A 19,391-nucleotide genomic window follows, 5' to 3' on the forward strand; every position below is an offset into this window, starting at 1 on the left:
AAGAAACCCAGGCAACAATCACCTAAAAACTTCAACTGGTACAATGGATCAGGAATCAAGTCTATGACAGAAAATGCACTGATTTCAGAGCAATAAATGGCAGGAATTGTTGCAGACTTGAACAAGGATTTAAATTAACTTTCATTGCTATTCTTTGTGACTGACCTTGCACTTCATAAGATCTATTAATTTTCTGGTAATGTAAGCAAAATATTATATATCTTTTGAGTCACAGCTAACTTAGAAAGTTGGTATTAAATATATGATAAGTAAAATCTATGCTTCGGTTTCCCATTCCTGCTTTCTCCTGCAGGTAGAGCCCATTTTCCTGTCAAGCTTCCAGTTTTCTTGTGTGTGATGCTCTTGGCTCCTCTGGGATACAATCAATCATTTTCTGGGTTATTTACGAGTGTGGGAAGGTGTCCAAAAATCCTGGGCCTTTCTGCTTTTAGACATGGTTCTGAATGAGCCAGCAAAACCTCTAGGATGGGTGGGATCCTGGAGAATTATTACCAGGGATTCATGGGGGGCTCTGGCTTCCCAAAGGCAAGTAACTGATGGATCCAGGTTCTCAGGGGCACTTTGACAGGGAGGAGGCAGGAGATGTGTTCCACAAAATCCTTTTCCCAGCTGGAGTCTTGCAGAGCAAACAGGAATTTTTCAAAGGAAAGGCTGCTGCATTATTTTAACTGAGTCAAAGCCATCCAGTCCCTTAGCATCACTGAAAAAATGACAGAGCTGCTCTGCAGACACCTTGCATGGAAAAATGAAGCTTCTAGAAGTTGGAAAAATGTAGGATAAATGGAATAAATACTGTGAACATGCCTTAAAAAATGGAATGGGATAAATGGAATAAATCTGTGAGCCTGCCTTACGTGTGCAAGTGCAAACACACAGAGCAGTAGAGCGTGGCTGGCTCCTGGCGAGTCCTTGTGGGAACATTAGGACATCTTATCCTTGGGAAATTCTGGATGAGAACTGGGCAGAAGATGTGGCTCATTGGCCATAGCACCGAAGGAAAGTCCTGAGCATGTTAAACAGCTCCACTGCGGGTTTTTTATGCCACTGTTATTTTTCGGTGGTTTCCATTTATTCCGTCCCCTTCCATTTCCCCTCACTCCAAAGGCTGGCAGTGCTCAGTGCTGGAGTGATAGGGGCTGAGTGTTTGGAGGAGGTGAGGAACAAGATTTTCTGGGAGAATTTTTCCCTAAAGAAGCACAGGATGTTCCAGCTCTCCATCACTGCTGTCCCGTTTCCCCCTGAATGAATAATCAGGCACAAATTGGCCGCAGTCTCCGTCTGCTGCTCTGCCCAGCCAAGGCATCACTCCTGGTGTCCTGACAAGGAGAGAGCCTGGCCAGAGGACTGGATTTAGAATGAATCCCAAACATTATCCCACCAATCATGCAAAAAAATCCCTCTGAGAAAATATTAGCTAGGCATCGCTCTGACAGATTATATCCACTTGAGCTCATCCATTTGCCTCCCAAACCCCAAATGGAACAAACCAAAACCAATTTAAAAATAGTTCCAGCTGATGTGTGCTGGTAAAGAGGAGCACATTTTGTGTCAGCAGTGAAATATCTGCTCTTGGTGTTTTTAGACTCCTTTGGAGATGGGTGCTTGAAGAACCCTTCTCCTTACCCTGGAAATGAGTACTATTAACAGAGAAGATCTGTAATTATGATGGGCTATAATCAGGAGCTTCAATCAAGTGAAAAAACTTCCTTTTTCATGTGGCTAGATTTGCTTTGCACTCACTAAATTTAGCTCCTTCGACTGTACCAATTGTTTGTAGCTGTGGTGCCACCAGAAAGGCAGCGAGTATTAGGATCAATCTTTGCTTTGGTTTGGTCTTTCTAGAAATTTAGTTTTCCTACCTGGTTGTATTTAATAGAAAAATAGACAATTCAGAGTATGGATAAGTTTTCTGCATGGGAAAACTGGAGGGACAGATCAGCCACCTGTAAATACTCTTTCTTTTATGGAAGCTCAGGTTTTTGATGCACACATGTAAAGGTCGTGCATTTTCTATCATTAAATATAATGATTAAATTCTTGTACAGTATGATTATTATCACTGCTCACATTTTTCGGATGGTGGCACTGGGTTTTTCTGTTTGTTTTTTTTTTTTGTGAGGGGAGGTTTGGTTGATTGGTTTTTCCACTTCTAATTAGTTAAAAAGCATAGAGAAGGCCACGCAAATAGAAAGGAGAGTGGGTGTATGTAGATACCATGGAGTAGATGATGGGTTTCACGCTTTGTGGTTGAAATTCATGTATGGGAGCCAGGCAGAAACAGGCATGAGATGCACTTCAGACTACCAGTGGAGGTGTTTTAAAAAATGTGATTAATTTTGATTAAGAGAGTTAAGTAGTTAATAAAAGGTGAGGAGTCCTGATGCTCACATGGTCAGAATAATTGAATATTACCATTGGCTTGGTGGGAGAATGGCTTGAGATGTGAGGGAACAAACTGTTGATAAATGACTAAAGTGTGTATTAGTGTGGCTCAAAGGGCATTTTCCAAACATACAGATGGTGCTTAGACTGAAGAAAATGTATCTCTGCTTCCTTAAATCTAAAAGGGGATGTTTAGCCCTAAAGCAGATGCTTTAATGCTTTTCATGTTGGCCAACCCCATGTAAATCCCAGTGTTGGGTCTAATTTGGAAATTCACTTTTTAAACTGGAGATGTTGCCTTGGAACTGAGCTTTTCCTACCTGATGAGCTCCACCCCGGGCAGTTTGTGTCCTGTTTTCTCTGCCTGCAGCTCTCACAGAGCCGGTCTAGGACTAACAGGCAGTAAAACCTGAGTTTAACAGATCCAACCCAAGGTAGCAGCTGTTGGGTGCCATTAAGGAGGCACCGATTACAGCCCTGCCATTAAGTGCAATTTCTTTTTTGAAATGAGAAATGCTCAGCTCGGTTGTTGTGCATGGCAATTTGCCAAATATATGGAAGAAATAATTAGAAATTGATAAAATCTCTTCATCTGCTCTTAATTTTAACCAGTTTGGTTTAAAAATTGTCCCTTTGTCACTCTGGTCTGGGTTCTGCTGGTATTGGTAATGGGGCAGAAATGCTGTGGCTTTCTTTCCAGCAAACTCAAACTGAAACCTTGGACTTAGACTATATTTAAAGTAAATTAGTTGTTAATTAAAGTGAGTTTATAACAATTGCTGTGTCTACTTTGATTATACAGGTTACTTGTCAACAGTTGTTGCTGCACTTAAAGCTGGAGCAGCACCAGAATAAATCCAACAATCGCCAGTTCCCTGGGGCCGCACAAAAGGATAAGAGTGCAGGTTTTAGTGGCCATATTTGGAAAGGGAATAGGGAATTTTCCAAATTTAGAGCTAAATTATCATGAAATAGCACATTTTAATGGAGTGTAGGAATGGGTCTGATCAATAACAATTGGAAGGTCCCTAAACACAGACGAATAATATCTTATAGAGCAATAAATATGCCAAGATTCCTCTGGGGGAAATGTGGAGAAGGAATCTGTGCCGGTAAAATTCAGTTTAATCTCATCTGGAAACACCAAGGCTGGAGGATCCTAATCATAACTAAGAATTAATAAGCAGTGGCATAACAAGGCAGAGTCCATTCTTTGCGCTCTGGTGTGGCGCATTAATGTACCTCTGGTTAAATCCAGCCACAAATTATTGTCCTTTGGAATGGAGAGATTTTTCAAAACGATTTTTATTTTTTAAATGAAAAGACTTCCAGCCTTCTGTTTTAATTATTTGGATCTTGAAATGTAGGCTATTTATTACCAAAGGAAAAAGTTCAAATTAGAGAATCAAAATGGGTTAGGAGATGGGGAGGAATAATTCATAGTTTTAGGTTATGGAGTTTCTGCTGAACTGTGATGTATAAATGCAGCACCTCTGTCAGTGCTTGGTTCCTTTGAATAGTATTGTTAAATTACATGTGCAGGACTTTGTGAATAGATATCCTTAATTTTTAAAATTTATCTTTTTTTTTTTTTTTCCATAGTTTAAAATCAGAAAACCCTGCTCTGGTCCAAATTAAATTAATTACTTAGATAAATGTGGTTAAATTTAGCTTTGTTAACTACTTCTGCTAGAGCTATCCTTTTTATCTGGTTGTGAAGCTGAAAGAAATAGAAATTTTTGCTTTAATTAGTGGTGAGGGTGATCAAATGTTGGCACAGGTTGCTTACAGAAGTTGTGGACTTTCCCTCCCTGCAGATATTCAAAACCCAAGTGAACACAGCCCTGAGCAACTCTTTATTTATTTATTTTTTTAATTTGTACAAAGCAGACATATCCATCTTAAACTAGTGAGAAAAACCAAAAACCAACAATTTTCATGTTTGTGGCAGTATTTTTTTGCCTTTCTTCTTTTAAATGAATCAAAGGCAAATTCATCCTTCAAATTAAATGGACAATTAAATTATTTGCTATTAAAATTAAGGGGTTTTTATTAAAAAGCTCTCTGTGAATGTAAAAATACGTGAGATTCAGTGAGAGGGGGAGTGGGGACTGTCACACCAGCCTCTCAGTCTGTTCTTCATGCTTGATTTCCCCTTCTTTCAGAATCACTCGTGGGGGAATTCATGGGCTGTATCCTTTTTTTCCCTTGTCCCTGTTCTGTGAGCTGAAAGGAGCACAAGTCCATATTCACTGAGCCACATCAGTGCTGCTCCCTCAGCTTTGCTGCTGGGAAATGTCACCCTGATCCATTGCATAATTACAGCTGGCCCCCTTGCAGGGGATTATTGCCTTGCTGGAGTTGCAGGCAAGATGCTGAAATGCTCCATTTTTATATCAATTTATAGCTGACCAAACTTGTCCCCACCTCGAGCACCAGCAGGAGAACGATGTGGTGCCACAGCATTGCCTCAGACTGGGCATCGTGGTCAGCTCTGCCTTCAGATAATAGGGAAAACCATTAAATAATTATCCTCCCAAAAATGAAATCATTACCCTGCATCCCAGCTAATCTCAGGCAGAAAGCCTTTGAACATCCTGGAACCGTCATGGGAGAGCTGATTGTGCCAGTTGTACCTGGATAATTCTGTAATTTCAGCTGCTGCACAAAGGAACTGGCTCTTAAACTGAGAGAGTAATGAGAGAAAAATTTCTGGTACTCTTTTCCAAGGAAGTTTGGGCAGACCTGATATTTAAATGGGTTTAATAACCATGAGGGATATTCAGCTTGGGGTAATTCAGGAGCCTCACCAGCCACTAGAGCAACAGCTCAATGTATAACTTTGTTATTATGAAATAATCTTGTTTACACCTTAGATTCCAGTGTTCAGAATTTACATCTCTTCTGCATGTTCCGTTGTGCTTTCATTTTTGGTTATCTAGATGTGGAAGGAGCTGACAATCCCTTACCTGTCAGCCAGGATTTGGAGTAAATTGCCTTGGTTTTGAGAGGCTTTTGGTGGTGGCTGCTTAGAGCAAATAGCGAGAACTTGAGGTGATCTGTTTGGTGCCATTTTCCCAAGAGATGGAGCCAAATTCCAAGTGTATGAGCCTTGGGGATTTCAAAGGATGGATGTGCAACCATTGGACCCAAAAAATGGTGCAAACTGATCAGTCAGGGATTCAGAAGCTCACTGTCCTTAAGGGTTATGGACCTCTCGTTCCTGGGAATTGAAGTGAAGGGAGAGATCTGTGTCATTTCAGTGTAGAAATACTTTTAATCCTCTGAAGGTAAAAAGGTGATAAATTTACTTTTGATGAACAAGTAAATATAAGTGGATGGGAACACCTATGTTAACCTACTCAGCACTGTGCAAAAGAGTAGAAAAAGCCATCAAAGCTTTAATGTTTGAAACGTTGGACTTTAAAGGCAGTGAGTGAGCTCAGGACAGTGTGAAAGTCCTGCAGTCTGGGTCTCCTGGTGCCACAGAGGTTACACAACCAGCCTCAAGTCCATAACTGTTCTTCTCCAATTCCTTCTGCTGACCCCAATTCAAAGTGACTTTGGACTTTATTTTAACTGAATTTCAGCAGCCCTGTGCCTTGCAGTGGTGGTTCTGAGCTGGGAAATTGCTGTGTGGTACCACAGAGCATCATGCTCTGTGTAAAACACAGGCAACTTCTTCATCATTAGCATGGAAACACCACTGAAAATTCCAAACTGGGCAAGGACAAGTTGTGATCAAAAATGTTATTCCAGGTCTGTCCTCGAGGCCGCAAAGATCAGAGTCTACACAGACAGAAAGGCTGATTTTTATTCCTACGTAGAGACCTTATGGAAACAAATTCACAGCATTTTAAGGGTGCACAGCTGCTGCGAGGTTTGAAGGGAAGCTCTTCTTAGCACAGGGGGTTGATATATTTCTGATTTTCCTCCCCATCCCAGGGGGAAGGGGTAGTGAGCAAGAGGCTCCCATTTCTGGTTGCCAGCTGGGCTTCAACCATTGTTCTGGCACCAGAATCCCAGAGAAATTCGAAATACAAACTAAACCAGCTGAGAGCTGGTATTTATTTCACTGCTGCCTTATTGCCAACAGAGCTTCTGGAACCATTTCCCATTTTGTAATGGGAAACTTTATTTAGTTAAATAAAGTTTTGGATTCTTGATCCTTGGCTAAAAAAGAACTCACCCCTTTCATTTTGCAGCTTTTCTCCAAGATAAACAGGCATTTCTAAATCTCTGTTGTTTTAGCTTGAAGTCTGTTGAAGGAAGCTGTATCTACAAAGAGCTGAAGCATTTGGTTATAAATTAGTATGTTTTAATCTTGCTTTAGATGCCTTACATTAATCTATTGATTCGATTTACGTAACAAGGGAATATCTCTGACAGGACCACAGTTCTTTAGTAGTTCTTCTTTTTACCGTATTAGAAATTTAAAAATAAATATATCACGTGGTTTGAGCAGCATTCATCGTTCTTGGTTATTTTAAATTTTACATATATCATGTTTGATTATGCAGAGAAAATTCCTGCACATCCTGGTCCATTTTATCTTTTGAGTAATTAGAGTATTAAGTGGAAATCTTTTGCAATTTAATTAATTTTTTTTTTTTGTTTTCCTGTTGTGATGCTGGGTTGAAATAGAACACTCAATAGTGATACGATACTCTAGCAAAGCTCATTTTTTATGTTAATAAATTCAAGTATTTACAGTCATCGTTACTCTAAAGGAGGAGTGCAACCTACAGAACACAGGAGAGTTACATACAACAAATTAAGATAACAAATTATGTGTGAAATACTAAAATTTTAATTTAGAAGGACTTCTTGGATCTGCTTGCAGAATCTTCTCACATCAGAAGGGGCAGTGAGAAAAGGGAGGTTTAGTAAAGAGTTACGGTAAAAATGGGAATTATTTCCTAATCTAATTTTAAAAGTTTGAGCGTCTCTTTAAGTTTTATCTTCCTTTTTAAAACCTTTTATTAGTCAATTATTTCCCAGTGAAACAATTCTGAAAATTCCCTTTGTAATCCAAATTCAGTGTCAGGTCAATAGTGGCTTTGGATTGGTATTTTTAAGCCTTGGTGATGCAGCTGTACTTTGACCTAGAAACCCATTTCGATCTGCTGGTTGGAACCAGGACTTTTTAAACATCTGTCTGGGGGTTCTTTGACATGTGAGTAGCTGCTTGCAATTGAAATGTTGTTGATAAATAATCCAAAGGCTTGGGAGAAATGTTTGGAAAAAGTTTTGCAAGGGTCACGACTGGGGGAAGATCCTGGCTCAGTCCCTTCCGAGCAGGTGATGGAACAGATTGTAGGTGACTTGTGGGGAGCAGAAGGTCCCTCCTGGAGCTCCCCTCGCTAAATCCCAGCTCAAAGCCTTTCCCTCTTCCCTCTTCCAAGGGTTCCATCCTCCCAGGAGTCGCTGAAGCTGTTCCCAGTGAATCCTTCCAGAGTAACCCCATCGGGCTGTCCTTGTTTTCCAGGTGCCATGAAGTGCAGGATTCAGCGAGAAATAAGTTTAGCTCCAGCACAGCAGGGACTTTCAGAGGCAGCAGCTTCTGCAAGGGATTGTCAAGAACAATCTGCAAGGAGGCTGCTCCTGGCATATAGACTTTGAGCTGGAGCAGTGCAGGGAAGGAAGTGCTCCGTGCCAGCTCTCAGCACCATATGCTTGCCCCTAATGTAACTCACAAAGAGTATGGAGACAGCAGCTGCTCTGCAGGGAGGTGGCCACTTGAGAGATTTTGAAACCCTTCCCAAGTGTCTGTTCCTTTTCTTTTCACGGGTATTTTTTCCCCCCTTGCTTACGTATTTGCATTCAAAAGATGTTCCCTGAAAGAAATCTAATTTTAGCCCGCAGTAAGAACAGGGGAGTGTGATCTACTTTTTGTTGAAATAGAGATAATTTTGGAAGGACTCTGATATTTAGTTTTTTTTGTATTGAGAAATGTGGGCAGGTTTTTATTTTTTTTGATATCCATTGGTATTAGGGCACAATGAAATAATCTCTATAAATTAATTATTGTCTAGGATTGTCTGACTTCGATGGGAAACTTTGTCTTTCTTTGGGTTCCAGGAGTGTTCCAGTGGCTTGATCACATTCACAATTAATTCAATGTCAATTTTCACTGAGTTCAGTGGCAAAGAGAAGCATAAATGAGGATTTAGATCTAAAATGGAAAGAGCTGGATTTTAATATGCTCAGAGGAATGGATCTTCCCTGGCATCCATCACTACCCAGGCACTGAAGTTGATTCCTCTGTTGCACTGAGAAACCTGAAGTTCCTGCCACATATCAGGAACTCTGTGCCTGCAGTGCCAAGAAAACAAACCTTATTTATGTAAACAAAACTGGATTTTAAAAGGGATTTTTTTGACTCCTGAGATATTTGAGTCCACTGAATTCCAGATACACCTCACTACGAACACTTGCATTTTGAATTAGGGATTCTTAAGTGAATTTGGGAATCCAGAGGGAAGTTACATCACAATATAATGAGGTTATAGCAGGTAGTAAAATTAATGTATCACACTGGCATTTTTGCTGAATGTCAGTGTTTTACAGTGACCCTGGAGCGATGTTAAAATGTCATAGCAACACCAGAGTGACCCATATTAGTCAGTAAAAATGATGGTTCACATAAAAGAAAGATGTTACAATCCTTTTTGGGAGGATAAATCTCTTTGAGACAGAGATTTTTGGGTTATTCTGTGTTGTTCATCATAGCTGCATCTCTCTGAAATAGAAATGACATTAATCTACCTGTCACCAGGTATAAATCTTCCTGCTGATAGGGAGATGATTCTTTTGGAAAAATTCATATTTCTTTGTTTACTTCAGGTCTAGACCAGTCTGTTATCATCTATCTGACCTTCATTTTTTAAACCAGCTGCAATCAGTGGTTTTCTGGGATAATTAATTACTCATGCTTATTTAAAAGGTCCCCTTTTCCCTTTTTGTAGCCATACTTGCCGCAAGAATTCAGAGCCAGTAGGATGGCTGATTTGCAGCTTTAATCATTCCCTGTGTGAGCCTTCATCCCAGTGAGGGACAATGTAGGGAATTCCATCAGTTAGGAATCCCATTTTGGAAGTAAACTGGATTTTAAGGTGAAATTGAACATGGATTCTGAATACAGTCCCCCAGTCCTAATTCTGCAAAATGTGACGTAAATGTTTAACTCACTCTGAAAATGATGACTTAGAGTCTTGGCTTGAGCCAAATCAAAGTCTGCTTTCAGTGCAAATTAAAGCTGTGAGATGATTTCCTGGTTTTATTCCCATAAGGGCAGTTTAGCCCTGGCTAAAGGAACACCTTCCTTATTCTACTGAGCATAAGAAAATGTAAGGAATCAATGGTTTGTAGTTCACACATTGGCCACTTGAAGTCTGGGGTCCTGGCACAAGAATATTTTGTTTGGGGTATACAACACTTCCAAGAAAGTTTGTAAAAGAAGTGTTCATTTATATTTTGAAAGGGAATTTAAAGTCTTCCTTGTCCTTCTTCTCTCCTTCAGAAGGACTGAGAATTGGTAGAGGTTGCACAGTGTTCAGTCTACTCCATTTTCTCTAACATACATAGAATTTATCTGAAGCAACAGACCAAAGCAATTCTAGAAATGGGTACATTTAGACATAGAACTATTATTTTATAGATTTTTTTTCACTGAGATTTATTGTTATGGTTGGATGGAGATCTGTTTTTACATAATAAATGCCTGGCAGGAAAAAAAAAAAGGATAGAGCTTTCTTTACTCACTCTTTTAACTGTGAAAATGGGCAAACCATTGGAATTCTAAGCAAGAGGGGAAAGGAAATCCTCTGTTTGTGACAAGTGAGAATTGCTTGGTTTTGAACCTAAGGAAAGTTCCTTCCTTTTTAATGGATTGCCCAACCATCACAAGCTGCCAATGGCTAATTTAAGAAAAAAGAAATGCACAAGACCAAATGTGGCAAATCTTGTCTAGAGAAATATTTCTTCTTGTGAGGAGATGCTTCAGGTCTGTTGGAGCTCCATGGAATTTTTACCTCGCTTTTAAAAAACTGGAAGATTTGTGGCTGCATATCTCAGATCTTAAACTGTGCCCCGTGACTTCACAAACGATCTAATTGCTTATTATTAGAGAAATTCATCTCCAATTCTTTTCTTCTCTCCAGCCACCAGAAAAAGAGGGTGGGCTGCCTCGCCAGGTGGGCAATAAGACAGAGTGTGGCCTCTTGGGGTTTGTCCTGGATTTGAAGCAGGATTACGAGCCTGTCCGGAGCCTCATCCCCGAGGAGAAGCTCTACAAAGTTTACACCTTCAACTCCGTGAGGAAGTCCATGAGCACGGTCATCAAAATGCCTGATGGCAGCTTCCGCATGTACAGCAAAGGAGCTTCCGAGATTGTCCTCAAGAAGTGAGTGCCCTGCATCAGTGGCCTTGTTCTTCCAAAATGCAAAGCATTCTGACACTAATATGTGGGAATTCTGGTGTTTGGAATTGGCTGCTTGCACCAGAAATATGACAAACTTTAGCAGCATAGGCTGCTATTATTGTTTTTTAATTTTTTTAAGTGCTTCTGGGAAATTGGCTTGTTTTTCTTAAAGAGTTGGGTCTGCATTTGGTGATTTACAAATGGATTCTTTATCTTCGACCCATTTGGAAAAGAAGCACTTTTCAATTTCAGTGTAAGTTGTCAGCTCATTGATTACTGAGAAAAGAACGCGTGAAGGGCTCTTGGTGTCTGTGCAATACATTACAAATTGTCTCTGATATTTCAGTAGTGAATCTTCTAGAAATTTACAGCAGAAACTCAAAACCTGCCATCAGCAAAGGAAAGAATTGACTGAAATGAGCTTGTACAGGAAATACTTTGGCAATCATGCAGGTGCACACTCAGTTTTTAGTCTCTTTTCCTTCCCCAAACCAGGTGTTCCAGGATCCTCAACGCGGCTGGGGAACCTCGGATCTTCAGGCCCCGTGACAGGGACGAGATGGTGAAGAAGGTGATTGAGCCCATGGCCTGTGATGGGCTGAGAACCATCTGTGTGGCTTTCAGAGACTTCCCCAGCAGCCCTGAGCCCGACTGGGACAACGAGAATGACATCTTATCTGACCTGACTTGCATCTGTGTCGTCGGTATTGAAGACCCAGTAAGGCCAGAGGTACATCCAATTTTTATCTTACAGAGAATTGAACATGAATGACAGGTTTCTTACAGGTTTTATCTCTTTTTTTTAATTAGCTCTGTCAAAGAAGCAGAAAATCAGCTTTGGAAGTGGGTTTTACTTGATAGAAAGCCAAATAATTAAGGTGATAAAATTCAGCTATCTGTCAGCTGATATTTAAATAAAGGAATATAGGGCTTTTTGAACTGCAGGACTGAGATGACCAGCAGAGGTTTTGTAATGCTCCCACTTGTTAAATAATTTTCCTTCAACAGTGCAGTGATGTGCAACTCTGAAAGCAGGGAAGACAAGTGCAGTGATTAAAATTGCCGTGATTATAATGGCAGTTTCCACAGAAACTGGAGTTCTGCCATTTATTGTTAAAGTTGCCACTTTACTTAAGATTGTACCTGGTGACTGCTCAGAAGAACTTGTTTTTAAGGTTGTATTTGGACAAGGAAAGGCTGCTGATATCATGGATATCACACTTACATGGCTTGCACAAATATATTTAAAATTTCAGCTCAACTGACCGGAGTAAATCAGATTCAGGTGGGCACATGGGAAGGACATCTCTGCTACTACACTTGTAAATTGTATTCCTACAGAAATACAAAGGGTAGAGTTAGAGACTTCTGATCTCTCTATTTGGTGCTTGATAATTAATGGAGAGTTAATTCCGTGTTAGGGTTTGGAAATGGCGATGGTAACTTTGGAGCTAACATGACACCACCCCAGGTACCAACTGCACAGCTTTGCCTTGCCTCAGAATGGATTTTATTGGGTTTTTTTTTTCTCAGTATGAAGGTTAAAATATAAAGTAAATCTTGCTTAGGTGACAACTGGATGATAAACACCTTATCTCCACGAACAGCAGATAAACAGTGTCCACTTTATCTGTCATCAGATGGCCTCTTGCTGCTAATCCATCTGTCCCCACGCCTGACATTGCAAGGCTTTCAAAATGTTGGAAAATGTCCTTTAGGAGTTGTGTCTGCAGTGTTCCTTCAATGCTCCAGCTCACATATTCGGATATTTTGTAGAAAATATTTTGCCGAAAATATGGATATTTTCAGAAATATTTTGTCAGTGGCCACAGGAACTGTGAATCAATCCTCTCCCCCTCCCAAAATTGATTCATGATCCACGTTAGAAAATCGCTTAAAGTCAGGTTCCGTGTGGTGTGACAGACTGCGGGATTGGGGAGCAGTGGGATTTGCAGTTATTATGGAAAATAGCTGCAAACTCTCCTTTCATGTGATTGTTAGGAGGGTGTTTTGTAAGAGAACTGCTCTTATCTTGCAGGGAATAATTTCTTGGGAGCTTGAGGTAAAAGTGAATAATTCTGCTAAAAATAGAGAGTAAATCTGACTTCTATGTAAAGAATCAAAGAGATGAAGGCAGGAAAACATATTATTTCTAAATAAATATTTGAATATTGTATTGAATTTCTTGTAGTTTAACACCAGAACATGCAGGAACATTTCTGTTTCAGTGCAAGACACACAATAAAATATTTATAATTCCAGAATTTTAGTAAATGTCGGACATTTGGGATTTGGGACTTTGGTTTTTGTTTTTTTTTTCTCCTTGTCCCTTTTGACTGTTTCAAAGTGGCAACAACATCATGAAAATATTTAAACCAATATTTAAATTATTACTACTCTTCACATTATAAGGAGTAGCAGTACCTTAGGGGAAAGAAGTGAACCAATAAACCCTGAGCCAGGAGAAAACCATAAAGTTCAGAAAACTCTCTAGGTATGGAATATCTGACTTGGTTGGAATATCATGATATGCATTATGTGAAATCCCCATTGTTGATGCAAGGAGTGAGGTGTTGAGCAGTTATAGGGAATATTTTGCCAAAATGAAATCTGCTCATTGAACAGACTCCTCACTGGAGTTTATGAATTTTCAAAGTGCTTTCTGTTGGGGGAAAAAAAAAAAAGAACATAAAATTTAGAAATATTAGTAAAAGTGCTGTTTTATCAATTATCTCAGTATTCATGGATGTCAGGATTTATTCTGATAGAGGTGATTGATCAGGTAATTCCAATAAAACAATGCCTCCATCCTGGCAGCCTCCAGCTTCCCTTCAATGACATTCCCGTGTTTCCTGGGGAAGGCTCAGGATTTTCCTTTTCCCTGAGATGTTGTTGGAGCTGTCCCATGGATGCTGGGCAGGGAGCACCTGTGGCACATGGCTCGTGTGCATCCATGGAGTGATTCCACTTGGGAATACCGGCAGTGGAGGGGTCCTGCTGCCCTGTTCCAGGGATATTCTTGGGATATTCTGGGAGCTTTCTGGCACTCACATCTCCCCCCATATACTAAAAAACCCAACATGCATTAATTATTTAACACTGTTATCCAGCAACTGTCCCGTTTTCTCTGGAATGCCAGCCATGGACACCCATGGCTTTTCCATATTCCCAGGTTAATTGAGACACCAGCTGAGTCATCAGCAGCTGCTGGATTTAGCAAGCACTGAGCTACTTACTTGATATTTATATTTTGCGGGTGTGTTTTTTATTTTTCTTTGATAAATACACAGGAAGAGAACAAACAGAGTGATGCCCTTCTCCTGCAGAGATTCTCTGTTGATCCTGACACTCTTTCTGGCTTGATTTTAATGAGTCTGAACTGGCTCGCACTTATTTGCCAAAAAACGCCTCCAGTCTGTTATTTCTGGGAGATGAACGTAAATCCCTTCCAAATATCTCCTATTTATTTGTCACCTGATTGGGAAAGATATTCCTGCATTGGGGATTTTGTACATGCATGCTTGCATTGGAAGTTTTGCTTTGCAGAGGGAAAATAAACCAAAAAATTGTGAAATGTGTACTTAAGCTCTGCAAAACTGATGGAAAATATCTGCTTCCTCTGCCCACTCCGTCTGCCAACACTCTTTCTCCCTCACAGCAATAAAAAAATATGAACAATATTTTAACTGTAATTACTGTACACAGTATTAAATCAGATACCACCCACCAGCTGTCCAGAAAATGACAGGAGAGGAAAACAGAATGATTTCTCCAGTTAGATGAGAGCTGGATGTGTGTTTGCAACTGGGACTGTCCTCCCCTGACCTTGTTTAATGGGACTGGCTCTTCATGGCAATAACCCTTTCTCGCTGCTTGCACTGTAATTCCTTCTTCTCCTTCCTGGTTCATCCACTGGAATATTTCCAGATATCCATCTAAATCTGCCCTGTCCTATGCACGAGGCTCACCCCAGCTCCAGTGAGTACCAAAGGCATTTCCAATTGACAAATGGGATCTAGGCAGGATTATTAATGTGGAAACTGGGGAGATCAGGGGTCGTTTGCTTAAGGAACAGATTTAAGCTGATCACACATTCCCCTCTAGAAATCTATTTCATATCACTAAAAGGCTTCAGGTCTAAATGATTTTTCCAGGGTTCACAATTTGTGGGGAAAATATTCCCAGTTAGAGGTGAGGAGATGGGAAGATAAAGCTCTGTCCCTGGGTTCTGCCCTTGATTTTGTGATCTGTATTGACAGAGTCCTTCTGCAAACAGCACATCCTGTAGACACCCTCTGAGGGTGGAGGGATTTTCTTGGGAATCCTGGGAAAAGTGCTGCTCTGGTCCTCACCGAGGTGTTGGTTTAGGGAAGCATTTTGGAAAACAGGAACTCCACAAACTGCCTTTAATAAATATGAACAGACATGGTGTGAAATTATTCCCAGACTGGGAGAACCATTATCTGTGGTGTGGTGTAGGGCTTTAGGGTTTTCAGTGCAGACTCAGAGCCTTCCTGGCCCCAGGAAATCCCTCAAAGCCCAAGATTTGCCACACTTGCTCAGATTTATGTTGTCACATAAATGCCCTCAGCAGTGTCCCCTACTTGTGGCTACAGAGGAAATGAAAATATATAGAAATACATAAAATTAGCAGTGTAATGTTGGAGATGGTGTCTCCTTTTCTGAACATTTTCTGCACTAATGGATGAGATGAATCCACTCAAATTGGCATTGAGCTCCACAGCACATTTCTATCTGTGCTGGAGGTTGTGATCAGCAAGGTGCATCAGATACAGATGGTCATATCCATTTTGATACCTTCTCTTAAATAGCTGTGGGTTTTTGTAATATTTTTTAATAATTGTGCATTGTCATCTTCTGAGTAAGGCAGTTCTCTTTCCTGTAGCTCTGTGAAGGGCTTCTGTCTTCATGATGAATCCTGGGCTGCTCTTAGACTCTTGTAGGTAAAAATGAAATTTAGAGAAGTGGTGCTGTGCTGAAGAATGACATCCAGCCCGTTCTGGATGCGTGGAACACATTTCTCATTCTTCCACATCAAATAATATTGCTATTTTTCTCTTGAAGAAATAATGCTTTCATAATAATAATAATAATGCAAAATAATGCAAAAATGCGATGAGACTGAATTAATTGGTTAGTGATATTTACTTAGAAATTATCATTAATTAGGGTGTAGTTTAAGGGAACAGAATTTTTTGCCCATCTGAAATTGAGCTGTAGATGTGGAACCTTTCTATAGGCTTCATTCACCCAAGTAACTGTATTAAAGGAGTTTTATTTAATTATTAGGAATCAATATTTTCTTTTAATTCCACACATCTTTCTTGGCTTTTTTCAATAATCTGTGTATGATGCCCAGCCAGAATAGAGCCCCTACATTGACCTCACAGCCCCTGTTACACCCTGAATTCTCTCTCCCTGATACATTTCCTGTGCAGGAGAAGTTTGTCTCATGCAGAAAAAGGCTTAACAAAAGTCAGGCTTCATTTTTTATGATTTTGAAACTCCTGTGTTTAGGAATTCCACCTGTTGATAAGCGTGAATTAAGTAGTGCTAAATCACAATAACTTTTAAAACAATCTTGTTGAAAGGGAGGTTTGGATCAGAAGTTCAGTCATTTCCTGTATTCTCCATTCCTATTTACACGTGTTGAGTCATTATGTTCAGCTTGTTAAAGGTCAAAAAAGCTGCAGAGCACTCATTTTTATTCAAGTGGGGAGAAAATTTAGGGAACTGATCTAAAAGATGGTTTTTGTGCTTCTCGAGACAAGATTTGCCTTGCCTGTGGTGCAACCCCAACTCCACAACAGTCAAGTAACGGCAAAACACATCTGATTCCTCTTTCTGCTTCAGGAATTTCTTGGCCTGAAATTTTTCTGGATGGGAACACCTGCATTGTGTTTTAGCTCTGACCCAGGAGCTCTCTGTGCCCTTGCCTCGCTCTTGCAGGTGCCAGAAGCCATCCGGAAGTGCCAGCGAGCCGGGATCACCGTGCGCATGGTCACCGGGGACAACATCAACACTGCGCGTGCCATCGCCATCAAGTGTGGCATCATCCACCCAGGGGAAGACTTCCTGTGCCTCGAAGGGAAGGAGTTCAACAGGAGGATCCGAAACGAGAAGGGAGAGGTAAATAGAACCCAGTGAAAGCACTGGAATATTCTCCTGCGCTGGTGCGTGCCTCAGATCGTTAAAGACTGCTTGGAAAAATCCCTGCTTTTTTCTCCCACTAAATTTTTTGCAATTCAAAACAGCAGTGAAATTGCAGTCTTTACTCCTCCAGGATCAGTTTGGTGCTGGCCTAATTCTGCAGTTTTTAGAACCACTGCACTGCTCCACAAGAAATCAAAACTAAGCCCATTAAAGCAGGTTTGTGGTAAGGAGGAGAAGGAACTCAACAGCAATTTTGCTCCTAAAAATGCAATCTGTAATGAGAACCAGCTCCTCTCATTTCTTTAATTTATTCCACTTTATCTCATGTACTCACTTCAATGATTTGCATAAAAAAATATATCCTTTGGAAGATTTTTAACTCCTCATCTAAGATGGAGCTCACACACAGCTCTAATGAAGTAAAATCTATGCTGGCTCTTTGAGTCCGTCATAAATGAGTGGACACAGTTGTTTGCTCCTTGCATTGATGGATGAAATCCTGGGAATGTCAATAAATGCAACAGGTTTGGCTCTGTTCCTGTTGCTACACACGAAAATCTTGCCATTATTGGTGCTAAATGAAGGATTTGGGTTCTCATGCGGAGTAGAACAACAAACCTGTATACAGGTTTGATCAGCTTTGAGAAACTCCTATATCTGGAGTGATGATTCTGGGTGGAATTATCCATAAAGAAGATAAGAAAGGCTGGTTAGGTGCTGTGGAAAAATTTTCCTGATTTAGCCAGCAGATGAACCCTGCTAGTAATGGCCTTGTCTTCACTTGCAGCATCGATGGCTGCTGGAATTTCTATGTGCTTTTGGACAAAAGCTGCATGTCTGAGTAGTGAGGGGAATTGTCTGACACAAAGACATAAATTTTGCTCATCACAGGCCGGTGGTTTTACCTTTTGGGTTCTTTTTTTGTGTTCCCCCCCTGCAGATTGAGCAGGAGCGGATTGACAAAATCTGGCCAAAGCTCCGGGTGCTCGCTCGTTCTTCCCCCACGGACAAACACACTCTGGTGAAAGGTGGGTGCAAACTGCCTTTGTGGGGGTGGAAATCAATGCCAAAGGTGTTGAAGCATCATCTGCCTTGATTTCACTGTTACAAATCCACCTGAGTTGTCATTTATAGCTGTGCATCTCTACACCACACAAGGAAGCTTTCTTGCACTCTTGTGTTTGTGTTCGACCTCAGCCTTGAGATGGAAAAGAATAGGAAACTCCTTGGCAGGAATAAGAGAAATACCAGTAAGATGTCTGGCAAGTGGATGTAGGCAATGACATATTTGCCTTGTGGCTTTTAATTGGAATGAGGCTTGAGATGGGAAGGGAAAATGTGCATTTGGTGGGCAGAAAGAAAATATTGCTGAGAAACATAACATATAAACAAGAGAGGTCACAGATTTTGTTGTCTTTGCCTTACAGCCCTTTATGATGAAAACAAGAGCAGTCTCATTAAGAGTGAATCCAGTCACTCCAGTGCATCTGTTCTCCCACAATTATTTTAAAGAGTATTCCAAGAAAAGAAAACCTTTTCCTGTCACAGTAGCAGTTATTGGTGTGGTGGAACTGGGAGCTGCCCAGTGGAGATGGGGATTTTCAGCCAGTTCCGTTTTTCCTGTAGGCTCATCTAATTGTATGATTTGCATTGGCTTCCTTTAGATTTCTGTGTTTTTAGGGTCTGTCCTGCAGGAGCTGCACCCTACAAACAACATTCTCTCACCGTACTGTCTGCAGATGGAATGCTCCCATAAAAGGGGGGTTGGTTTGCAGTTTCCTTTTTCTTTTGATGACTTGACATCTTATTCTGTTGAATTTGAGGCTCACACTTAGAGGCTGTTGGCATCAGCGGTTTCTGAGCAGGAATAACCTCATTTTTGGCCGTGCTCAAGTGGAAGCCCCATAAGCAGATGGTTGTCTCCTGGCTTCCTGATGAAGAAAGAGCTGGAATATTTTACTAAGGCCCTAGAAAGTCTGGGGAGCTCCTTTTAGCAATTGGAGCAGCTGAAGTTCAGGCTAAGATCCAGCTGATCCGTTACGTGTTTTCAGCTGGTTGACTCCTGCAATAATAATCTGCATTTAGGTAGAAAGTCCTTCAGGTTCCATTGCTGTGATTCCATACATGACTGATTCCAAAGGTTTTTGAGCACCATGCAATTTTTAAAAATGCCTTAATGACTTTAGAGCAGAAGTTCCATTGTGAATTTGAAGATTGGATCATTTGGGTCCTTTGGGCTTGAGGCCAGGTGGAGAAACAGATCATTCCAGGGAACTCTGGCATGGTGCTGGATGGGGCAGCTGGACACATAATGTATCATCCCCACCCCACTGTTTCCCATAAATGTCTTCTAATGTACACAGTTTATTTTTATGGTAGTGAGCTGTGTAAT

At 40.7% G+C, this 19,391-nt stretch overlaps 1 protein-coding gene across 5 annotated transcripts in view; it reads left to right on the plus strand.

Annotated features, from left to right (window-relative positions):
- Positions 1 to 19,391, plus strand: part of ATP2B2 (ATPase plasma membrane Ca2+ transporting 2) — a 387,814-nt gene that overhangs the window by 326,621 nt on the left and 41,802 nt on the right. For all 5 annotated transcript variants that reach the window (XM_048316144.1, XM_048316145.1, XM_048316142.1 and 2 more), the window contains 4 exons: positions 10,566 to 10,807; positions 11,321 to 11,555; positions 16,796 to 16,975; positions 17,940 to 18,027. In XM_048316144.1, the coding sequence (XP_048172101.1) occupies positions 10,566 to 10,807; positions 11,321 to 11,555; positions 16,796 to 16,975; positions 17,940 to 18,027 (745 nt within the window). The remainder of the gene's footprint in view (positions 1 to 10,565; positions 10,808 to 11,320; positions 11,556 to 16,795; positions 16,976 to 17,939; positions 18,028 to 19,391) is intronic.

Source organism: Corvus hawaiiensis, chromosome 11 (genome assembly GCF_020740725.1).
Source record: "Corvus hawaiiensis isolate bCorHaw1 chromosome 11, bCorHaw1.pri.cur, whole genome shotgun sequence".
In the NCBI taxonomy this organism is placed as follows: Eukaryota; Metazoa; Chordata; class Aves; order Passeriformes; family Corvidae; genus Corvus; species Corvus hawaiiensis.